Here is a 21951-nt window from a genome sequence, read left to right on the forward strand (position 1 = left end):
ATATTTCTTCTATAAAATTTAATTTATTGAAGTATAATTTATTGATTTATTAATCGATCGAAAAAGTTATTATAGATCTAATACTTTGATATTAATATAATAATCAAAGTGGAATAATCAAAACTTTATATCAATTTATAGCAATATTCAATATATTATTCAATTTATGTCAATATGTATTAGTTATTTGTAATAATACAAATATTTTTAAATGTATTTCTGGTATATAAAAAATTAAGTTAAATTCTTATATTTCTTTCTTAATTTATTATTAATATCATGTTTGTAGATGTAATACTTTGAAATTGAAAAAATAAAACAATAACTAATATCAAAAAATAAATAATACATATGGAACATATTAAAAGATACCATCTTTTTAATGTAAAAATTAAATATTATTAGTACAATATGTATTTTTTTCTATTTAATTAATTTTTAATTAAATCCACAAGATATTTTAGTTTTTTTATAATGTATATTTACAATTAAATAAAGTTTAAGCCTTTACAATTGTTTATCTTAATATGTGTTTAAAATTTTAATTTGTTGTTAATTGAATTAATAATTTATTATATAAAATGTTTATGTTTTATCTTATTACATTGGTATGTAAATATTCATTTAATTTTAACAAGTCAATTCATATCTTACTTACGCATGCGCTATGTACTCGCATAAACATTTTGAAGTTTGAATTCTAAGTTTCTATAAAAAATAAAATCATTAAATTGTTAATAATAAAACGATGTGTGATATTTCTAGATATATATTTTTATTTAAATTAATTATTTAACCCATAAAATACATAAAAACCTTTAAATAAGATATTTATGGTTGTGTTTTGTATAAAAACATTTTTATTTTTAATACTTTTTTTGAAGAAAAATATCTTTTCTATTTTAACAAGAAATGTAATATTAAATATCGATATACAAATTATTCAACAATATTTTTATTTTTAAAGTTTTTAGATTGATCTGAATGTTATGTAAACCAGAACTTTCTTATCTTATATTATCTCTTTCTCTCACTTTCTTCTTACCAGTAGTTCTTAGCAACAGATATGCATGAGTGAACTCTATACATAAAAGATGGCGCGCCAGGTAAAAGGTACTTTGAGTAGCTTAAATGTAGTCAAGAAAGGCAATACACAGTCTACAGCAGTGAAGGGTTCTTCGTTAATTATATTAATTTTCACAAGTTTTAATTATAAATTGTTTTAGATATGGTGTAAATGTATTGTATTGAAAATAGTAAATCTAAGTAAACTATTTTAAATAATATAAAAAGAATACCAATTTTGGCCCAAGAAAGAGTTGGAATAACTTGCATGTTTGACAGATCAGAATAAAGCGACTAGAAAATCAAATTATTAATTGAGAATAAATATTATGAATTTAATTGAAAAGTTAGAAGATTTCAATTTAATAGTTTGAAATGTAATTCTTCGTCGATCTTTTTTGTACTTTTAACGTTTAATTACATTGCATTTATTATTTAGAAACTTTCAATTGAACCGATTTTATTGTATTTTTATACTATAAATAATCAGTTTAAAACAGTTTTGTGACAAATGGTTTTGATAAATCATGAAGTGTATAAAGAATGTTTAATGTTATAAGATCACTGTGTAAATTTATTTATATTGAAATAATCGATTTTTTAAATATTGATTTTTCAAAAATAAAAGTTTGCATAATTATTGAAATCCAAAAGTGTACTATATGATTGTGATTTTTTAACGTTAATAGAAAAACTAGAAAAATACGAGAGAAATAGAGTAAAAAAAAGAAGACAACGAAAAAGTGAAATTTTTAATTTATTTTAAACAAATGATGTAAATAATAACGATATCGTGAAAAATATTAAATACACATGCCAGCACAGGTTATTACTGAAGAATCGGCAAGGTTTGCCGAGATCTTGATCACCATTCCCCATATCATCGTCGTAAAATTTGTTGATGTCGCGACGATCGGCAATGATTTTCTCGGCGATATTTACTCTCGTAGCAGTGACTTTCATTATAAAACCTTCAGGTAATACAATTCCTAACTCGTCTTTTCGTTAAAGACTAAGCATTATAATTTTCAACGTATTTGTACATTTTTACATAATTGCGAGTAATCATAATATTCTTATAATAAATGTTTTACTCTTATTTTATTAATTAATTTTGTCAAAACTTCTATTATTATTTGGTCTCTTATTATTAATCTTAATAGTAATCTTGAAGTTCTTGCTTAATAAATTAATTAAATTATATTTGTTTAATAATACATATAATTGTGTAAATTATCTTACAAATAAATATACTTGCCTTCAATAACATAGTAAATAAAACATATCCAAGATACCTTAATTATATTTGAAGTGCAGTATTTACTGAAATGAATAGAGAACATTGTTTTAATTTAAACATTATATTGTCAGCTAATTTTTGTAGCCAATATAGTTTCATATCTCCTATTTAGTTTTACCTAAGGTTTTCTAAAATAATTAAATTTAATTTTTACTATAATTTTAGTATCAATGTTTGATAAAGAATAATTTGAATAATTATTTATATCTTTAAATAATGAATATTGTATGTACTAATATGATTTTAAATGTTTATATATTAAGATGGTTTTTGTCAGATATCAGCTCTGGTCTTATTTTAAATATATAAAATAAATTCAATTCAACAAGCCTTCTTCTACATCATGATTTTTAATAGTCTTTTCTTTTTAAAATAGATGTAATAAATAGAACTATTTTTAATAAAGAAAGCTAGACTAAATGTAAAATAAATATGTCAAAATATATAAATTATTATTAACTAAATAGACTATTTTCCATGTAATGTTATATTTAAAAGTTATTTATTAAAATGATTCTAATTAAATTATTCATTATTTCATCAAAAGCGATTTATTAAAATTTAATTTTGAAAAATCTTTGGTAAATTTTAATTTACCAATATTTAGAGTAAAAGTACAAATATACAGGTGTTTATAATCAATATATGGTCATTTTAAATATTCACACAATACTCAGAAGATTAAATTCTTTTTTATTGATATTTATCGAAAATTGTATTATTACTAATAAAAACATAATGTTTTACATAATATCAACACTCAATTTAACATCTTTGGTGTACCATATTTAATAATATTTTATGATTAAAATATTATTTATTTTTTATTAAAGCAATGTTGTTTTTTGTTATGAAAGTTAATTACTAGATTCGAAATATGTTAATTGTCGTTCTTTTAAAATCCCTCCAAAGTTAATTGAAATGTTATATAATACTGTCATTGTCTGATATTTATTTGACTTTTGTAATATTCAATAATTTATATTTTAGTATTGCCGATATATGCTATCCATTATTGTTTAAATATAATGGTTTTACTATTAAATGATTACTATTGGTAATATAAGTATTTTTAAATATAAATAATTCTATAAGTATATACTTTATCAATTGAAATTTTATTTCCATTAATTATGTATACAGTTCAATTTTTATAATTGAATTAAATGTAATATTCAACAAATTCTTAAATTATTTAAAAAAATATGTCAGAAATGGAGAATATACGAGTATGACAATATCCATTATTATTAAACCTAAGTAATCTCACTATGACTTCAGGATTTTTCAATTACACAAAGTAGGAAGATGTGCAATTAATTTAAAAACAAATAATGTTATATTACCGCTAGTAATAAAAAATAAATGGTAATTGATAAATTTGAATGGAAAATATACTCTTCTATTATCCAATATTTTAAGTATTTTTCTTTAAGTATTGTTAAAACAATACATAACAAATTTTTTACTTTACTAAAAAGTAGCATCAATCTCTGAAAGTCTTTATCTATTTATATACGTAAATATATATATATACATATCTATATATGAATAACAATAGAAATTTGGTTAAAAGTTTGTAAAATCGAAAATAAATAATAATAAATTTGTCCGAAGTTTTACTGACATATAAGAATGTTCTTTAAGGATACAAATTAAACTTAGTAATTTATATATATATATTTTTTTTTTAACAAATATTCAATTTTGTTTACTTTTTGTTTCAACTCCGATAGATATTTTAGATATGTACAATCCAGCACTCATGAAAGTACGGCGTCCAAGTTGCTGGAGTATAAGTAACATATTTTAAATTCCTACGCAAATATATGTATATATAAAAGTCTTAACTGTTGACCCTAACAAAGTGAAAGTTCTCAACGAATATCTGATTATTTTCTTATGCACAGAAAAAAGACAATGTTTTCTCTTTCAATCTCAAATATCTTTATGTTATTCTCTTACAAATATTTATATATATTTATTTCATTGCATATACTTTTCATAAATAATTTTTTTAATATTGTAATTTTGTTTTTTTGACGACTGTCATTATTTTATTATTATTTCCGGAAAGTTGAAAAGTATTATTCATTCATTATATTCTTATAGAAGTTACATTATGAACATATACATTTTTATTATAAATATTAAAATCCTTATATGTTTTCTGTATAATCTAATATACGATAATCAAATAATGCTTAAAAGGTTTACTTTGATATATTTTATTAATTTACTTATATATTCATAAATTATTAAAAAATTTTAAATATATAATTACAAAAATCTTTTTGATCTATTAATAATGTTCCACATAATAATTTTTTAATAAAAAATATATAACTATAATTTGTTGATGTAAGAATTTGTTTAAAATAATTTTTACATATACATTCAAATTACAAATGTAATAATTTTAATATGCAATAAATACACCTAAAGTAATATTGAATATTTAAATAAAACTATAAGGATATTCGGAAAATTAATAATTATTATAAATTTAAAATTATAATATTTATTACTATTATTCAAATATATAGTTTTACTGCTTATAGCTAGTTTTAATGCTATAGTTATTATACAAGTATATATAATTTTATGAAAAGATTGATTTATAAATAATTATTTTTATATTATTATATAATACGGCATACAAAATAATAATACAAACATTATTGAATTATTGTGCTTATTATATATTTACTTATTTATTATTGTTTAATAATATTATTTTAATTAGAATAATAATTATTACTATAGTTGTAATAAATTATTTATTTATTTCAATTATTATTTTGTTAGTTTATATTCATAAACATTTATTTTTACAAACATTTTATTTTACATTTTATAAAATTTACATATGTTCCGTTATGTTTATTTAAAAGTATTTATAAATTGTATTAACTCGCTAAGAATTTGTTTACAAATGTATAATCTCTATGCAAGCGTATGGAGTTATCGACGCTGCATTATGGAATCTGAAAGATTAAACACTTTCTCTTCAATTATAATTATGGGTGCGGTTACATTTTTTTAATTCGAAATATGAAATCTATTTGAATATTAATTTATATTGAATATACTGACCTTTCATATTTTTTTATATTAATTTTAATTGTATTTGTTAAATATAGAATTAAATATTATTAATGTTAAGGATGAAATTTATATATTATTATAATTTATTTACACTTTAATGTAAATAATTGTTTTTTTACTAAAATTAAATATGTATTCTATTTTATATAAAAATTATAAATTTTATGATCATGTATACAAAAATAATGATCATATCCGATACACAATTTATTAAAGCAAATATGATATAATATAATAGTAATCCAATTTTCAATTTAATCTTCATATAACTTTATACACTATAGTTATTTTTATCATTTATTTTTATTGAAAATATCAACAAATATACTTTATAGGTTTAATCTAATAATAATTATATCATTACTAATAATAATTTATTTATCTATCTTTGTTTTACTTTTATCATCAAATTTATAATAATATTGCTATTATAAATATATTTATTTGACCGACTCTACTTTAAACGTATATACATATGTTATAATCAACTTTTAGTTCTATTAATAAAACAATAAATTCTTACATTTAGCCTGATAAGTGGAAATATTCTATGTTATAAATAGATTGCCAACTAAATGATAATACACCCCCTACAGTGTATTTGAATCGTAATTGGATTTTACATGAAACCGATCCTGTGGGACATGTGGTAGAACGTGTTCGCGCTGAAGATAACGAGCAAGATGAGTTGTCATACGGTCTGGAACCAAGTACTCTCAACTATAATGGTGATTTGACAGCTGAACAACCACTACCCTTCACTATTGACAATGTGACTGGCATAATTTATCTTAATGAAACTTTGAAAGGACGGGTGAGATTATGAAAAACTGATACTCTCTTTTTCTGTCATGGTATCTATAGTAGACATTTCAAATAAATATATTATTTATCTTTTTTTATTATACTTTTTTAAAATGTATATATCATTATTTTCTGATAAAAATTTTACATAATATTAGTAAGTAAATACAAATATATTTTATGTTTTCAAAGGAACTCTCGTTAAAAGGTTTATTTTTCAGAAAAAATGTACAAAAATATTCTTAAATAATTGGTACCTTTTCATCATTGTAATCGCGTAGTTTATATAAATAAACAAAGAATTATGCCATTAAAATTATATACTCATACAATATATACAATTGCATCAAATATTTGTAGTTAGTAATACATCAAATATGTGGATTATAGAATATCTAAGATAAAATTTATATATGAAAAAAATATAGATAATATAAGGTTACTCTAAAATAAAATAGTTGAAAAATGTATATTTGTAACTATTTTTATAGTATTTTGAAATCGAATTAGAAAATTATATGAATACGTTTCAATATAACTGTCAATTTCTTACGCGTTAAATTGTGAAGCTTGTATAATGTAAAAATCTAAATTCTATACAATTTCAGTAGACTTATTATCACACAGTTTTTAAAAGTGTAAGTTACAACATAAAAGAATTTATTAGTTTAAGAAATATATCTCCTGATTTTTAAAATGTAATTGTAAACAACGGAATTTAAAGTTTTAAAAATATGCCCAATAAAATTATTTGCAGTTCAATTTTGATGATTTATATTAAATATATGTATCTCCCCAAGAATATTTTGAATATCAATCTTGTTCTTTTAGAATTTTTCCATTTCTAATATCTTTTATGACATCAATCAAGTAAATTTTTCGTTTACTTATTGTTTATTAACTTTGTTTAAAAGTCATTAGTGATACCTGTAATATTAATTTCACTTAAAATTGAATAACATTCTTTAATATATAATAAGTATATAACATAATAAATAGTAATATTTACTAATTTTTAACTTTAAAGTAGATTAACTTTATACAATTAATCAAAAGCTATTTCATAGTTATAATCGAGTAAATTATTTGAAGGTTTCAACGAATCCATTTACATGAAACGGCTTATTATGTTAACAATAACTGCCATAATTTTCTACCTCTTAACTGTTGGCGATAAAATATGAATTTTTTAAAAAGCACTAGAATTCATTTCATTTTCAAAGTATAATATTGTTGGCTGGACCGTAACACTTTCAATTCAGTTCAATATCCATATCTTTGATACCATTATTTTTATTTAGATTTAAAATTCAAATTCAAATTTAAAATAATTCAAATTTATTCAAATTTAAAATAAAATACTCCTAGTTAATGGTGTATTTAATACATTTAGTAATACAAAAAGAGTGGTCTTTATTAAAAATATTGCGCTTACTTAATTTAATATAAATTTAAATACAATAGAAATTGTTTACAATTTTTAATATACGATGTCCAATTTGTTTTTAAATTTGTATGAAATACATCTGCCTTAAATAGTGATAATAGTGTAAAAAATAAAATAATTTTACAAATATTAATACATTTATTATTCATTTAATATAATTATTTTTTGAAGGGAGGACAACACATTTCCTTATACGTAACAGTTTCTGATGGACAACTGATAGCTAAATCAGAAGTTTATGTTAATATTAAAACTGCAGACGATTTTCGAACAGGAGAAACAAGGTAAGAAGTAATATTTAATTTTATTATTATAAAACAAATAAATATAAATTTTATTTGAAAACCATTATTTTATACAAATTTATTTAATATTAATATGATTAGTATTACTTACAGTTTTGCAAACAATTAATGTTTTTATATTTTTCAGATTATAATGAAAATATATATTAAAAATTATTTTTAATTTTGGAATTTTTTAAAAGATATTTCTTATATGATCGATTTGCATTGTGTGATTATTTTTTAAACGAAAAATTATTACGTTATCTCGGGTTAAATGATGCAAAGATGCAAAAAAGCTAATTTGTGCTCGTTTTGTAACTATGTTTTTACTTAAACAATTGATGATGAATTGATAAACAAATTCTATCAGCGTCTAAAACAAATAATTTAAGTAGTGACATTCGTATTCAATGCTTTGTCATTAACGTTTAAAATCTTTTTCATTATTATTAATGAAATTTTAATATATATGTTCAGAAATATTATTGAAAGAAAAATAACGGCGAGATAGGATTTTAATATATATATATATATATATATATATATTGTAATAATATCTCAATATGTAAATTAGTGCATTTGTGTTGTTATTTTGAACGTAATATTAGCTTAAATCGAAATTTCTTTTATTGTTTATTTTCTTTAGTCGATTTGATCGAAATATTTTCTATATTAGTTGTTAAGCAAACATAAGTCAAACTTATTTTCTGGGAGCAATTAAATAAATGTCTAACTGTTTTATTTTATTTTCTTTCGAATGACATATTTCTGTAATGAGAAATTCATCAAATTCAATGTAGAAAAAAAACTATCGTTCCATTTTTATGATGACAATATTAACAATCATATTTATTTAGATTATATAAAAATTGAATTTATACAAAATCTTGAACCCACGATTTAAAATTAGTTTATACAAATTATTGTATCAAGAGTGTAATTAATTTATTCGTAAATTTTCAAGTGTGAAAATATATCTACTATACACTGTAAAACAATGTACAGTAAGCAAAAATAAAACAAAATTTTTTTATCATATCTTTTCTTCAATGGCATAATTAATTCTTATTTTATAGAACGCCATTTTCAAACCAATACGGTACCAGTGGATTAATTCGGCCTTTTTTACGTTTACCAACACTAACAATCTCTCCGTCGTCGAGTATTGGTTATTCACAATATCAACCACCAATAAAGACTCGTCTACAATCAAAACTGGATACTTCAAAATCAAGTGGATTTAATACCGCTAATTTAGATAACGCTGTTGCTGCAAATGTTTCTGAAGAATCGATGTTTAACACAAAGGTGAAATCGAATAAGTCTTCACCAACTCAAAATTTTGTGATGACTTTAGTTTTGGTTGCTGTGATTTGTGTTCTTATATTTGGTTTTGGCATGGGTGTCTGGACACTCAGAAAACGTATTTGTATCATCAAAAAATCTAAAAACCAAAGCGTGAGTTAAATTATTTTTTATGAAAATTCAATTAACAATATAATGTATTACATTAATAATACACAAAAGCTTTCAAAGTACTTTGTAATTTTTTTAACGTATATGTATTAACTCAAAAAATTATTTTAATCTATCACACATTTAGTAATATAATTTTATATCAATTTTTATGCGTGTTACAATTTTTACCATCAACAGTAATAACACAGATTATTAATGAGCAAATTGAATAATATTAACAATTTCAATTAAAAAGTTAATTTTATTAAAGTAATAATAAGTGAACATTAGATTGGCATTTGCAAATGCTATCTCATAAATATTCGTGTTTGAAAATTTATTATAAATGTCTTTCAAGCAAAGTACTTTTGTTTGTTTTTTTTTTTTGTTATCCATTCAAGATTTCTTCTAAAATGATACAATAAACTGTCAAGATATTAAAAATCGTTCGAACAAAATTTATTCTTGAAAATACAATGCTAATGGTAATTCTTTTCTTAAATGATCAACTCGTCTCTTTCAATGCTTCATTTTAAATGCATATTAGTCCGTATTCTATTAACTTATTTCACCAATAATATTATGAAATTCCCGATAAAAATATAGATTGAACCCATAAATGTATAATACTCGATATGCGGTATAAATTAAATTGTAATGATTGTAATTCTCCTGAAATGTGCTAATTAATATAATACACATTTGATTTATAAACTATATATATATATACTGTTAGTAATTTCAGTTATTAACATTCTTTATTCAATAATTTGCATATAATTACTTAAAAAAATTATTCATTACAAATTAAACAATTATCAATTAATAATACAATAAATCATTTTTTGAAATCCAATCGTTTTGAATAATTTTTTTTTTGACAAAATGATAAAATAACAGGCATAACATGAAATTTGCATGCTTTATAAAGATTTTTCATTTAAGATTTTTTATTCACTTATATCGTATTTTAAAACTCATCAAATTACATGCAAAATAATTAACTATTAACTAATATCTGTATTAATAACGAATTCAATATTATTTTATATAGATACAAAAAATATAACATTGATATAAGGTTTGTTAGCACTTCTTGTATAGAATGTTCGATTCCTTGCAATTTTTCGTTATTTATGCATGATTTTATTATCAGAGTATATTGGAAGAGATTATTTCTGTTTTTGAATTTAAAATGCAATTTAAGCTCTGTCATTTCTAACATTTTCATATTTTTTATTTTCAACACAAATTAAACTATAGTGCTAATGTACGGTACTACAAGTAATTGTTGAATGTTATGAATAAGTGCAATACTGTATTATTGTTGAAGAACATTGTTGGATTGTTATATGATTTCATATTTTATTTTACCTTCGTAAATTCAATATGAAAGTTACATACGAAATATAGCATGTATAGAAAGAGTATGAATTTCTTGTTATAACTCCATGTTATCCAACTTACATGAGGTTGTTTGGCCTAATTGGACTAAATATTATACAGTGGTTTTGATGACAGATCATTATATAAATCTAATATTTGCCTTTGTTCTAATAAAAACTAAAAAGTACTAGTTATATAAAATATAAGAAACATTTTTTAAACCTAATATTTCATATCGATAATTTATTTGTTCATGTGATACTGAGCTGCTTTGTTATAAATATAAATTATCAATTTATTAAAATAAATTGTTATAAATTCAATAAATATAAATTCAATAATCACTTTTAAAAATATTAGTATAAATAGTAAATTTGCATAAAAATTAATTTAATATTAATTTATAGAATTGATAAAACTGTTCTCGAAGTTTTTTTTAATCTTTAAACGATGTTTTTCTTGATTCTAAATATAAAATATAATGTTGAACAAATTACTTTATCTGATTAATATTTCATTATTATAAAATCTATTCGTACTACTTTTATAGCAAATTTGAAATTCGAAATTATTAATTATATTTTTTATATTATTTTCTTATACCAAATTTGTGATTATGTTAAATTCTCATCATCACTTAATATAATATAAGTTTTCTAAGAAGTAATATTATACATTATTAATTTTAGAAAGATGCGACAGACATAAATGTTTCAACAATATCGAATGATTTATCGTTTGATTTGAAACGATGGAGAAGTCCGAAAGCTGATAGAAACCGTTACGAAGCATGGGAAAAAGAAGAAAAAATGGTTGATATAAAACTAAGAGATGACAACTGGGAATTTCCAAGACATAAATTGAAAGTATGTTAGATTCAATCAAGATATTATAAACATATTTAATTTTTAGCGTATTGGCAATTATTCATCGAAATTTGCGTTGTATCCGAAAAATCTTTTTACAATTAATTTTTTTTTCAATTATGACTTATCTTTGAATGGAACATAGAAGAACAGAGTTCATTAAAATTATGCGTATATTATATTTTTAATCTATTTAAATTTTTTTTTATTTATGCGCGTGTGTATGTAACCAACTGCGTGTAAACTGCAATATTTACAGTCACTGTAAAAAAATGAAAATGAAAATAAAAATATTAGAATTTTAATTGGAAAGTCTATACGTATATATATAATTAATAACAGTTATATTTTCTAAATTACTTTATAAACATTCATAGGTCTTTAATATTCTTGGTGAGGGCTGTTTCGGACAAGTGTGGAAGTGCGAAGCTCGCGATATTGGTACGTCATCAGGTACAACCATTGTTGCGGTAAAAACATTAAAAGAAAATGCCACTGAACGAGAAAGACTTGATTTAGTACAGGAGTTGAAAGTTATGAAGAGCCTTGAAATGCACCAAAATGTCGTAAGATTGTTAGGATGTTGTACCGACCGTGAACCCATGTTCGTTATTCTTGAATATGTAAGTGGTGGAAAATTGCAGAGCTTTTTGAGAGCTTCCAGAGAAGAACGAAGTCAAGGTGGTCCTGGCCTTACTTCAAGAGATCTCACTGGTTTTGTTTATCAGGTATGTTTTAAGAATTAGAATTAGAAAGTTTTCTTTTTTTTTACTACGCAAAATATTATACATTATAATATATTTTATCAATAACATTATTGTTTTTATTATGAATTTATTTTCATTCTTATTTATATTATCTTGTTGTATATAATGTTTAAAAATATTTTATATTATGATAACGATTAAATTCATACAAATTAAATATATAGATCGTATAATATAGTATCATAATACGTATGAGTTTAAAAATAATTTGAATAGTTTTTTAAAATTTGTTCAATTTTTGTTTAATTATTCATTTCTTTCATTTTATAAATAATTATATATTTAATTACTATAATAATTTTTGAAATTTTGATCTTTATGCTTTTACTTAATTCATATATGGTTAAATTATTTCTTTTTTTCTTTTCACTTCATCCAATTCGTATTTTACCTTTTCTTTTTGGTACTCTACCTTTTCTATTAATACTTCAGTTTTTCTCGTTCTTTAAAGACGATTGTATATCGATCCATGCTAGGAAGTATTTTTTTTACTATATTCTTGACTGTTATATCTTAACTTAATAGGGAAGTTTACATATAATTTTGTATTATAAGCAAAAAAAATTCTTTATTATTTTTCCAAATTGATTGATATGCTTAATATAATTAATTATTGATATATAATTAAAAACTTATTGATTTATTTTAACAATTAAAGAAAATGAATTTCCAAAGTGTCTAGACCAATTAGTATGAACATTCTTTTCCAAGCATTTTCGTATATTGAAATTGCATTTACATAAATACACGTTTAAAATTCATGCTTTAATGTGTGTGTAATTATACGTTGATTTATATAAAATTTTTTAATGAAAAGTTTAAAAGCTTTACACTCAAGATTGAGACTAGTTTAGTGGATTATTAGCGACAGATTACATTAAATTAATCCTTTCATATCATACTAAAATTAGCTCCTCTTATAGAACAAACATGGTCATTTATATTCATATATACGAACATCTTATTTATGCTTTATTTGTGTTAATCGTTTCTCACAAATCAGTATTTTCAATATATTATAATTAGTGACGAATAGAAGCCTCGATTCTCTATTGGTAACTATCAATAAGGTAATTTTAATATTTTAGAACTCTATATTCAATGTTTTATACTCCATTTGTCTTCACGTATAATTAAGCTATGAGAAGTACTAAAAGACATGAATATATTACAAATGTAAATCATTATAGCTACAAAAACATCGAGATTTTCGTTATAAGTACATAGTACATATTTTATATTTATAAATGATTAATATTTGATTAATTTTTTAGGTTGCAAAAGGAATGGAATATCTAACATCTAAAGGAATAATCCACAGAGATCTTGCAGCACGAAATATCTTGATTGATGATAATAGAGTTTGTAAAGTTGCTGATTTTGGATTTGCTCGAGATGTGACAGATAATCAAATTTATGAAAGAAAGTCAGAAGGACGATTACCAATAAGGTGGATGGCACCAGAGAGTTTATATGATAATATTTTTTCTGTAAAATCCGATATATGGAGCTTTGGCGTTTTAATCTGGGAAATTGTTACGCTTGGGTCAACACCTTATCCCGGACTTGCAGCTGCTGAGGTAAACCGATAATTTCAAAGGAACAATATTTCTAATTTACTTAAAATTATTTTAGATTTCTAAGCTTTTGCATTTATAATTATTGCTTAAATGTAGAACGTTTTAATTATACAAATTAATACGTTTTTAGTTAATCTACTGAATATTGTTTTATTAAAACATTATTAACAAAATAATTATAATTAAATAATGTATAGATTTTGTTCATTTATTACAATTTATTAGATTTTAATTAGTTAATATAAATATGATTTTTATATAAAGTTTAATTAAAATTATGTAATAATATAAAACAAATTTAAATATATGCAATAAATCAGTTAATATTATATATCTTGAAATAAATGTTAATATTTACAATATGTAAGCATTATAACAATTAATGGTACCGAATCTACATTTATATGTAAAAATTATAAACACATTCAAAGAATATTTGTAAATAAGTATATGCGTTCATAGTATATTTATTTAATTATTTAAATTATAAGTTTTCTTATTTGTGTTCAACGTATGATTATTTGATTTTCAAATTATAGGTGATGAGAAAAATCAAAGATGGTTACAGATTGGATAGACCTGAACATTGTAAAAGAGAACTTTATAATATCATGTATTATTGCTGGGACAAAGATCCTGTTTGTCGACCATCATTCACTGAACTTGTAAATTTAGCAGAAGGGCTCTTACTTGATGAAACAGATTATATTGAACTTGATCGATTTCCTGATCATTCTTATTATAATGTGCTTAGTCTTAGTGGTGAAAAACTGTAAATATTATTGATGTTAAATAAATGACAACGTTAAATTTTTATAACGTAACTTTATTATAAAAATAGTAAAGAAAAAAATTACACTATATGTGAAACAATACTAATATATAAATTTTTTATTTGTTTGCAGACTAATACAATAATACAATTACAAAATAATAAAATAATAGTAAATTACAGTAACATATAATTTGTTATTTTATGAAATTGAAAAAAATTTTTAAAGCATTAAAAAAGAAAGAATATCAAAATTTTTGTTTAAAATAATATTTTTTGTAATGTAATTTCGGACCATTAATTTTAACTTTTGAATAAAAATATATAACAGTTTTGATTATCGAACGTAAATAATATTTAGATATAATCTTATAAATATTTCAACTGTTTTCTAGATCTTTAAATTGTACATATGTATTATAAAATGGTAAACATTAATATATTGTTATTTATATCACACAGTATAATGTATATAATTACATATAAATTTTTATGTAACTCTCTAAATAAATATAATTATAAATTTTGTATAATGATAAAAAATATTTATATTTAATTAAACGCTCATTTTTTTTAAAATTATGTTTTTTTATTATTAAACAACTACATATTTCCATAAAGACAGTGATTATCAACGATTATGACGTACTGATTATCAATTGGTTTGCCAGTCTATTATTGGTACTTACTTCCGAGCCTACAAATGCCTACAAAAGCCTAAAATGCCAAAACAATAACTCCTTTTTACTTCTGATAATTTAAATAGAAATTCAGGTATTTGAAGAACGTAGTTAAAATATAGAATCCTTAGAATATAATATTGAATAATATTTTTACTTGTAGAATTCTAAATTTTCATATTGTATGGAAGTTTATTATTTCTAAAAAAAATAATATTCTTATTGTAAAATTATCTCTAAAAGAGATTTTTATATCTATGTATCATATAATAAAGAGTGCATTTACAAAAAATAATAGGTCATTAATTATAAATTAAACTAATTGTTCGGTGTAAATACACAGGCCGATGATTTCTAGCGGAAAATTGAGAGATTAATTTGAAGGTGTGTGTTTATTTTAAACTTCTTTTAATTCTTTTTTAAGTCTTCTTTGACTGATTTTCATACATTGATTATCTCTAATAAAAAGCTCATTACGAGGTTTCTGATCTCCTTTAAAATATATATATATATATATATATATATATGCGTGCTCGCGCGTGTGTAATTTAATGTTCATAGTACATATATAGATATTGATATAAATAATTATAATTTAAATTTATGACAACGATATGAAAGATTAAGTGTCAAAATATATCATCAATAATGCAGCAAAGCATACAATATTGAAAAATATACTATATACAATAAAATTTGAATAACATATACAGCCTGATATAAATAAAAGACACTGAAACTACGAATTTCATTCAAAAACATGAGATATGAATAGAGTATATAAGAATACTCAATCAAACAGCAACTATTCCTTAGTACTTATGACAATTTCTAATACACAATTAATTCTGATTTTTTAAATCAATCAATATTTTAATTGATTTATAATCCAATATTTTCAAGTTTGTGGATAACTGCAGTACATTATGGAACAAAAGAATCAAATATAATAGAATTAATATTAAGATTAAAATGATAAAATTGTCTATTTCCAAAATAATTTATACATTTGAAATTCAAACACCTTGTAATAAAATTATTAAAGAATGAAACCATGAGAAATTAGAGAATTAGAGAAAAAAGAAATAGAGAAGATAATAGATAAAATGGATAATAGATAAAATATGGCAAGTAATAGGTTTAATTGGAAATATCATTTTCGTGATTCTGGACAATTTATTTGATAATTTTGTTCACTAGAAGTAGCTATATTTAAACCGCTACTCGTTATCAAAACTGTAAGATGATCTTCGGTACAAACTTTCACATCCTTATAAATTGCTACTTTCTCTTTATAAAAGTAACTAGTGATTAGAAATAAAAGACAATGCATCCATCGTTAACCACAAACGTTAGGCCAATTAATATAATGCCCATGAACTCATTTTTTCACTTATAGATTTACAATTACGTCAGAAAAATAGTTGTATATTGATAATTTATTTTTTTTGGAACTTCCAAAATTACAACTGTATGATTAAATTCAAAGCGACCATGAAATTAAAAAAAAATAGAATGTGCAAATTTTATTCAGAATTATATGAAAAAATTAACGCTTTCGGTTGTAAAATGGTTATTGATTGGCAGTTAATATCTTTCTAAATTGTAGAAATTTTAATAAAACCAATACAAACTTCTGAATTTAAGAAGAACTATGAATAAATTAGTTGATATTCAAGATTATCAGAACTAGATTTTGTAATTCGTCAATAATAATTATAAGATGTAAAAATCATATAAAATTTTGTCATAATGAATCCACATATAATTTAATAAAAAATATTGAATAAATTATGATTTTGTAAACAAATTTAAACTTGAATTTAAACTATCAAAACTGAAGTAGTGCTTCGAAAATCTAGCATGTATATTTTTTCGTTTTTCTTTGTACTAAATCGTTTTTCTTTGTACTTATCTGATGCCTTTAATGTTAGATTATAAAGTTTTTTTTACTAATTAGATAATTCTCAATAAAAATATCCGTTGTTTAATGTTCTATTTAAATTTAATTAATTGTAGTCGCACACTTTATCGTATTTAACTATCTTACTCTTTACAATTTATACTAGTTAAAGAAATATCAAGTAAATATAGTAAAACAAATAAATGATTTAATGAATTATAATTTGTTACACTAATTATTAACTTTACCATAATACTATAAGTACCAATATAATCATTAAGAATTATTTATATGTTTGAAAAATTCTACTGTTTTGATGTTTTTTTTAATAGCTGTATTTCTTTACTACTTATTTCCAAGCATGAACTAGGTGTTAGCCACTATCAGGTTTAAGCATCCTTATAAAAATTAAATCAATATAATATTATATTACCACCGAATTAAATTATAAGCCACTGTATTATATTTCCATCATTCATAGGTAGTACAAAAATTTCATTATATATTTTTTATAATTGAGAAAATTATGTTTTGTAAGAATTAATTTTGTACAGCTTTAAACAATTAAATAAATTATTTTAGGAAATAATAATAAATTTTAAACATAGAAAGTTTTTTTATGTAATTAACAAAAAGAATTAGTATAATATAATTAAATTGGATAAAGTGTGAAATACTTATTAAAACTTTTATTATTATATTTTCACATTAAAAATTGCTATAATGTGATTCAATTTGAGATTCAATTATCATTTATCTGATAATTGGGAAGTATTTATATTATATTAATACTTAAATATTTATATTAATTCTTATCAGTATTTGAATTTAATTATACACTAATTTTATTGTGAATTTTAAAAAAGAAAAATTGATTCATTTTATGCTATGAATGGAAAGAAATATTTCTACTGAGATTAATGTATGAATAAGAAAATAACAAAGTACGATTTGGAAACAATGTTTTGAAATAAAAATTTCAATGTTCATATTCAATCATAAAAATATTATAGTTTGAATTGGCATTTAGTTTTTAGAATGACAAAAAAAAAATTGGAATTGGATATACGAGAAAAAAGAAAATTAAAAAAGTTCAAACAACAATTTGAAATAATAGGATTTATTTTCTATAATTTTGCATTACAATTTAGTATAAAATATAATCAAATAATTTTTTTTTATCGTAAAACACTTCAACTAAGGAAAAACCAATAATGATTGTAGGCTTGACAAAATAGAACTACTTAATATATTTGAAGATCAAATTATAATCGCACTATAACGTTTCAGATTCATAAAACTAAAATATTAAAGCATATATTATAAACACAAATTTGTGGATTATAGATACAAAATTGTCAAATAAATTTACTTTTTATACAATAATGAATTACTTTATTATTATAAACTTGATAATTGCGATTAAAATAACTACTTATTCTTTTTAATAGAATATATAAATATATACATTTTATTTAATAATTATAACTGAATAATATCATACTATATACGAAATATATTTACTTTGATTTTGTTTTTTATAGAGGGCAAATATCACAATTATTTTCTATGACTTACTTTGTAACAATTATATTACTTAAATCAATTCTTTTATTCAAAATACGGCGCGCAGTATTATGATACGAAACGTAAGTTTCTAACTGTTATACTTACTGGTTTATGGTTATGTTATGACATTAGAATACAAAATATCATCAATCTCTCTTTTCATTTCTGTCTAGACTATGATTTTAATCTGTATTAATGAATATATAAGAAAAAAGATTGAATATTAAAATATTGCATTAAACTGAAATGACGTATGGATTCTAAACAAAAGTAAGAATTTATAGAAATAATAAAATTCTTTGTTTTTCATTAATGTAATTACAATTTTTATGTATTTATTCAATCCTCTTTATTAGATTTATTAAAAATAAATATTGGAAAAAAAAATATAAATCGCGTAATGTCACTAATAATATCAATAAACAAAAATCAATAGAACAGAAAAATGATGAATCTAATGAATTTATATTAAAGCAATTTATACCAAAGGAAGGTTGGTTTCCAGAATATGATTCATCATCATCATCAAGTGATACCGAAAATTTTAATTCCTATATAAATAGTCAAAGTATTAATTCAACATCACATTCCAAAAGTGTTGACAACAATAAAGAATTTGACAATGATTGGTTTGATAAAAAGGTATGTATATATATTTTTTTATTGTTAATATTTTTATATTTACATTTTTTACATAGTAATTTATTAAAATTTATATTTTTCAATAATTATAAACTATCTTTAATTTTATAGACTATTAAATTCAAATCAGATATTAACATAGTGGATAAACACCATAGCAATTTAATGTTAACTTTACAAGAAAATATTGAACACGAAGCTTGTAATTCTAATATAAAATTGAATATTGTAAAAGAAAAACAGGATGATAAACTTGACAATGATGAAGCAGAATTGGAATTCTTGCTGTCCTTGACAGAACCAGTTTATACAGGTCCACTCATTGTGAAACATAACGTTAAAAATGGTTGGAATTTGTTTTTGTATTTTATTTTAAAATTAAAACACTTTTTAAAATATTTTTCATTAATTTAGAAAGGAAAATTGTGATGAATAATTGTATACAACAAAAGCCTATTAAGTCAATAGATTTAGAAAAGTGGTTGGATTCTGTGTTAGATGATTAAACTACAATAAAAGAAAATTTTTTAATATGGGATACTCTCGTTTAATAGTAAGTAGTATCTATATTTTATTTATTAGTATAAAGAACATTTGTTTTAAAATAATCTTGTAAAAATTTAGTATAATTGAGAGTATACAAAATATATTATACATATACTTACTTTATGTATATAAATAGCTTTTATCATTTTTGTATTAATACAAGATATTTGTGCATATAATCATATCATGTGGACTAAGTTAAATAAGTTTTTATAAATCTTTATATAAATATTTATATTTAATGAAATGAAAGATACACATGATTTAAATTATCAATTGTCTTTTATACATTTTTTATAAATAATTTATATAGATATTTATAACATTTTTATACTTGTAAGCTTCTGGATCTTCAATTTTTAAGTTAATGAAATATTTAAACAAAATACAGAAAAAGAGTTATAGCTAGATTGTGAATATAGTATTTACATATTAAAAATAGATTTTATAGTATAAAAATAATCGTAATATGTTTAAATTAGCTATAGGAATGATTATTTTTAAAGAATTAATATATGCATAAAATATTGTTAAAATAAATTCATAAATAAGATATATAAACGTTATTACCATTATTGTTATTAACCACCATTACTGTATATTATTTTATGGAATGTAACAAAAAAATTAAAGTAAAACTATTAAAAATTTTAAATTAGTAATGTTACATTGGTTTTTTATTTAAAATAAAATTTCTTTTATAATTACGATAGTAGATGGATTACTTTTTATGTTTATAATTCAATTGAATAGATTAAAGTTGTGGAAATAATTCGAAAAATGTTATTTGTAAATTCAAAACATAATTTGACATATAATAATATCTGCAATGAAATATAATTATTTACATATAGATATTTTTTGAAGAAATTACTAGTATTGTATCAAATAAGATCATTAAACAACTTATGAAGGGGATTGTTTGTACTATTGAAATATAAAAATAAAAATTTAACTTTCATATAAGTTTCATATCCACAATAAATATTATATAATAAAAGCATGAAATAGCACTTCAGATTTATGACTTAATTAGGTATCTCATTAAAATTGGACAATTTTGTTATAATAACACGAAGAGTATTTTTTATAAATTTTTTTAAATAATAGAATTTTCTAATACATTTCTTAATAGTAGTATTGGTATAACCTATTATTGAAATATTTAATGTCCTAATAAATTTAAATGATTCAAATTTATATTTATTGTGTTCAATAACAAATTTTTTTGTTTTTAAGCAGCTAATTTTATTTTAAAAATATTTATTAATATAGAAATAAACTTTTATAATTATTTAATCTATATTTCGAGATATAGAATTAATTTTAAACCAACTGATAAACATGTAGTCAAATTTTTTAAATGATCAGTTTAATAATTATTTAGATAATTGAGCCATATCTGTATAATAAATAGAATGACTCTTTTGGTTTTCTTTGCAGTTGAAAACATCTCCAAAACATTTGTTGGATACACTATTACCAACTTCAACAAATTCAGCAGATCTACTAGATTCTATTTGATTATTAGTTTAATTTGTAACTTAAATTCTTATTGTTTGTGTATTTTGATTAATCATAATTATTTTAAATGTATATTTTGAATAAAATAATATAAAAATCACAATTTCCGATAATTCAGTGTTTGCAGTATAATTTATTTTGTATAAATGATCATATTAAAATTGACAATAATATATGTAAATATGTAAAAGTTTTTAAAAATTTGATATGAATTTTATTTTGTTTATATATTTGCAATATATCTCAA

General features: G+C 21.2%; 2 protein-coding genes across 2 annotated transcripts; both read left to right on the top strand.

The window, feature by feature from the left end:
* Positions 1–1704: 1704 nt before the first annotated feature.
* On the top strand, positions 1705–14867 carry Cad96Ca (tyrosine kinase receptor Cad96Ca). Its single transcript, XM_011507134.1, has 8 exons — positions 1705–2042; positions 6037–6287; positions 7896–8008; positions 9088–9469; positions 11545–11721; positions 12099–12449; positions 13763–14068; positions 14608–14867. Exons 1-8 carry the CDS (start codon positions 1967–1969, stop codon positions 14842–14844), a joined length of 1893 nt encoding a protein of 630 aa, XP_011505436.1. The 5' UTR covers positions 1705–1966; the 3' UTR covers positions 14845–14867.
* A 4308-nt stretch (positions 14868–19175) lies between these two features.
* LOC105368180 (uncharacterized) lies at positions 19176–21746 on the top strand. Its single transcript, XM_011507133.1, has 5 exons — positions 19176–19262; positions 19349–19634; positions 19746–19980; positions 20049–20187; positions 21624–21746. Exons 1-4 carry the CDS (start codon positions 19246–19248, stop codon positions 20138–20140), a joined length of 630 nt encoding a protein of 209 aa, XP_011505435.1. The 5' UTR covers positions 19176–19245; the 3' UTR covers positions 20141–20187; positions 21624–21746.
* Positions 21747–21951: the final 205 nt, after the last annotated feature.

This window comes from Ceratosolen solmsi, unplaced genomic scaffold (genome assembly GCF_000503995.2).
Source record: "Ceratosolen solmsi marchali unplaced genomic scaffold, CerSol_1.0 scaffold6, whole genome shotgun sequence".
NCBI lineage: Eukaryota > Metazoa > Arthropoda > Insecta > Hymenoptera > Agaonidae > Ceratosolen > Ceratosolen solmsi.

Excerpts from the sequence above, each read along its gene's own strand:
- Cad96Ca (XM_011507134.1), top strand. The coding sequence starts at position 1,967 with ATGTCGCGACGATCGGCAATGATTTTCTCGGCGATATTTACTCTCGTA. Across the intron at positions 2,043-6,036 it reads TTTCATTATAAAACCTTCAG|ATTGCCAACTAAATGATAAT; the intron begins GTAATACAATTC and ends TGTTATAAATAG. Across the intron at positions 12,450-13,762 it reads TCACTGGTTTTGTTTATCAG|GTTGCAAAAGGAATGGAATA; the intron begins GTATGTTTTAAG and ends TTAATTTTTTAG.
- LOC105368180 (XM_011507133.1), top strand. Across the intron at positions 19,635-19,745 it reads ATGATTGGTTTGATAAAAAG|ACTATTAAATTCAAATCAGA; the intron begins GTATGTATATAT and ends TTAATTTTATAG. Across the intron at positions 19,981-20,048 it reads GAAACATAACGTTAAAAATG|AAAGGAAAATTGTGATGAAT; the intron begins GTTGGAATTTGT and ends TCATTAATTTAG.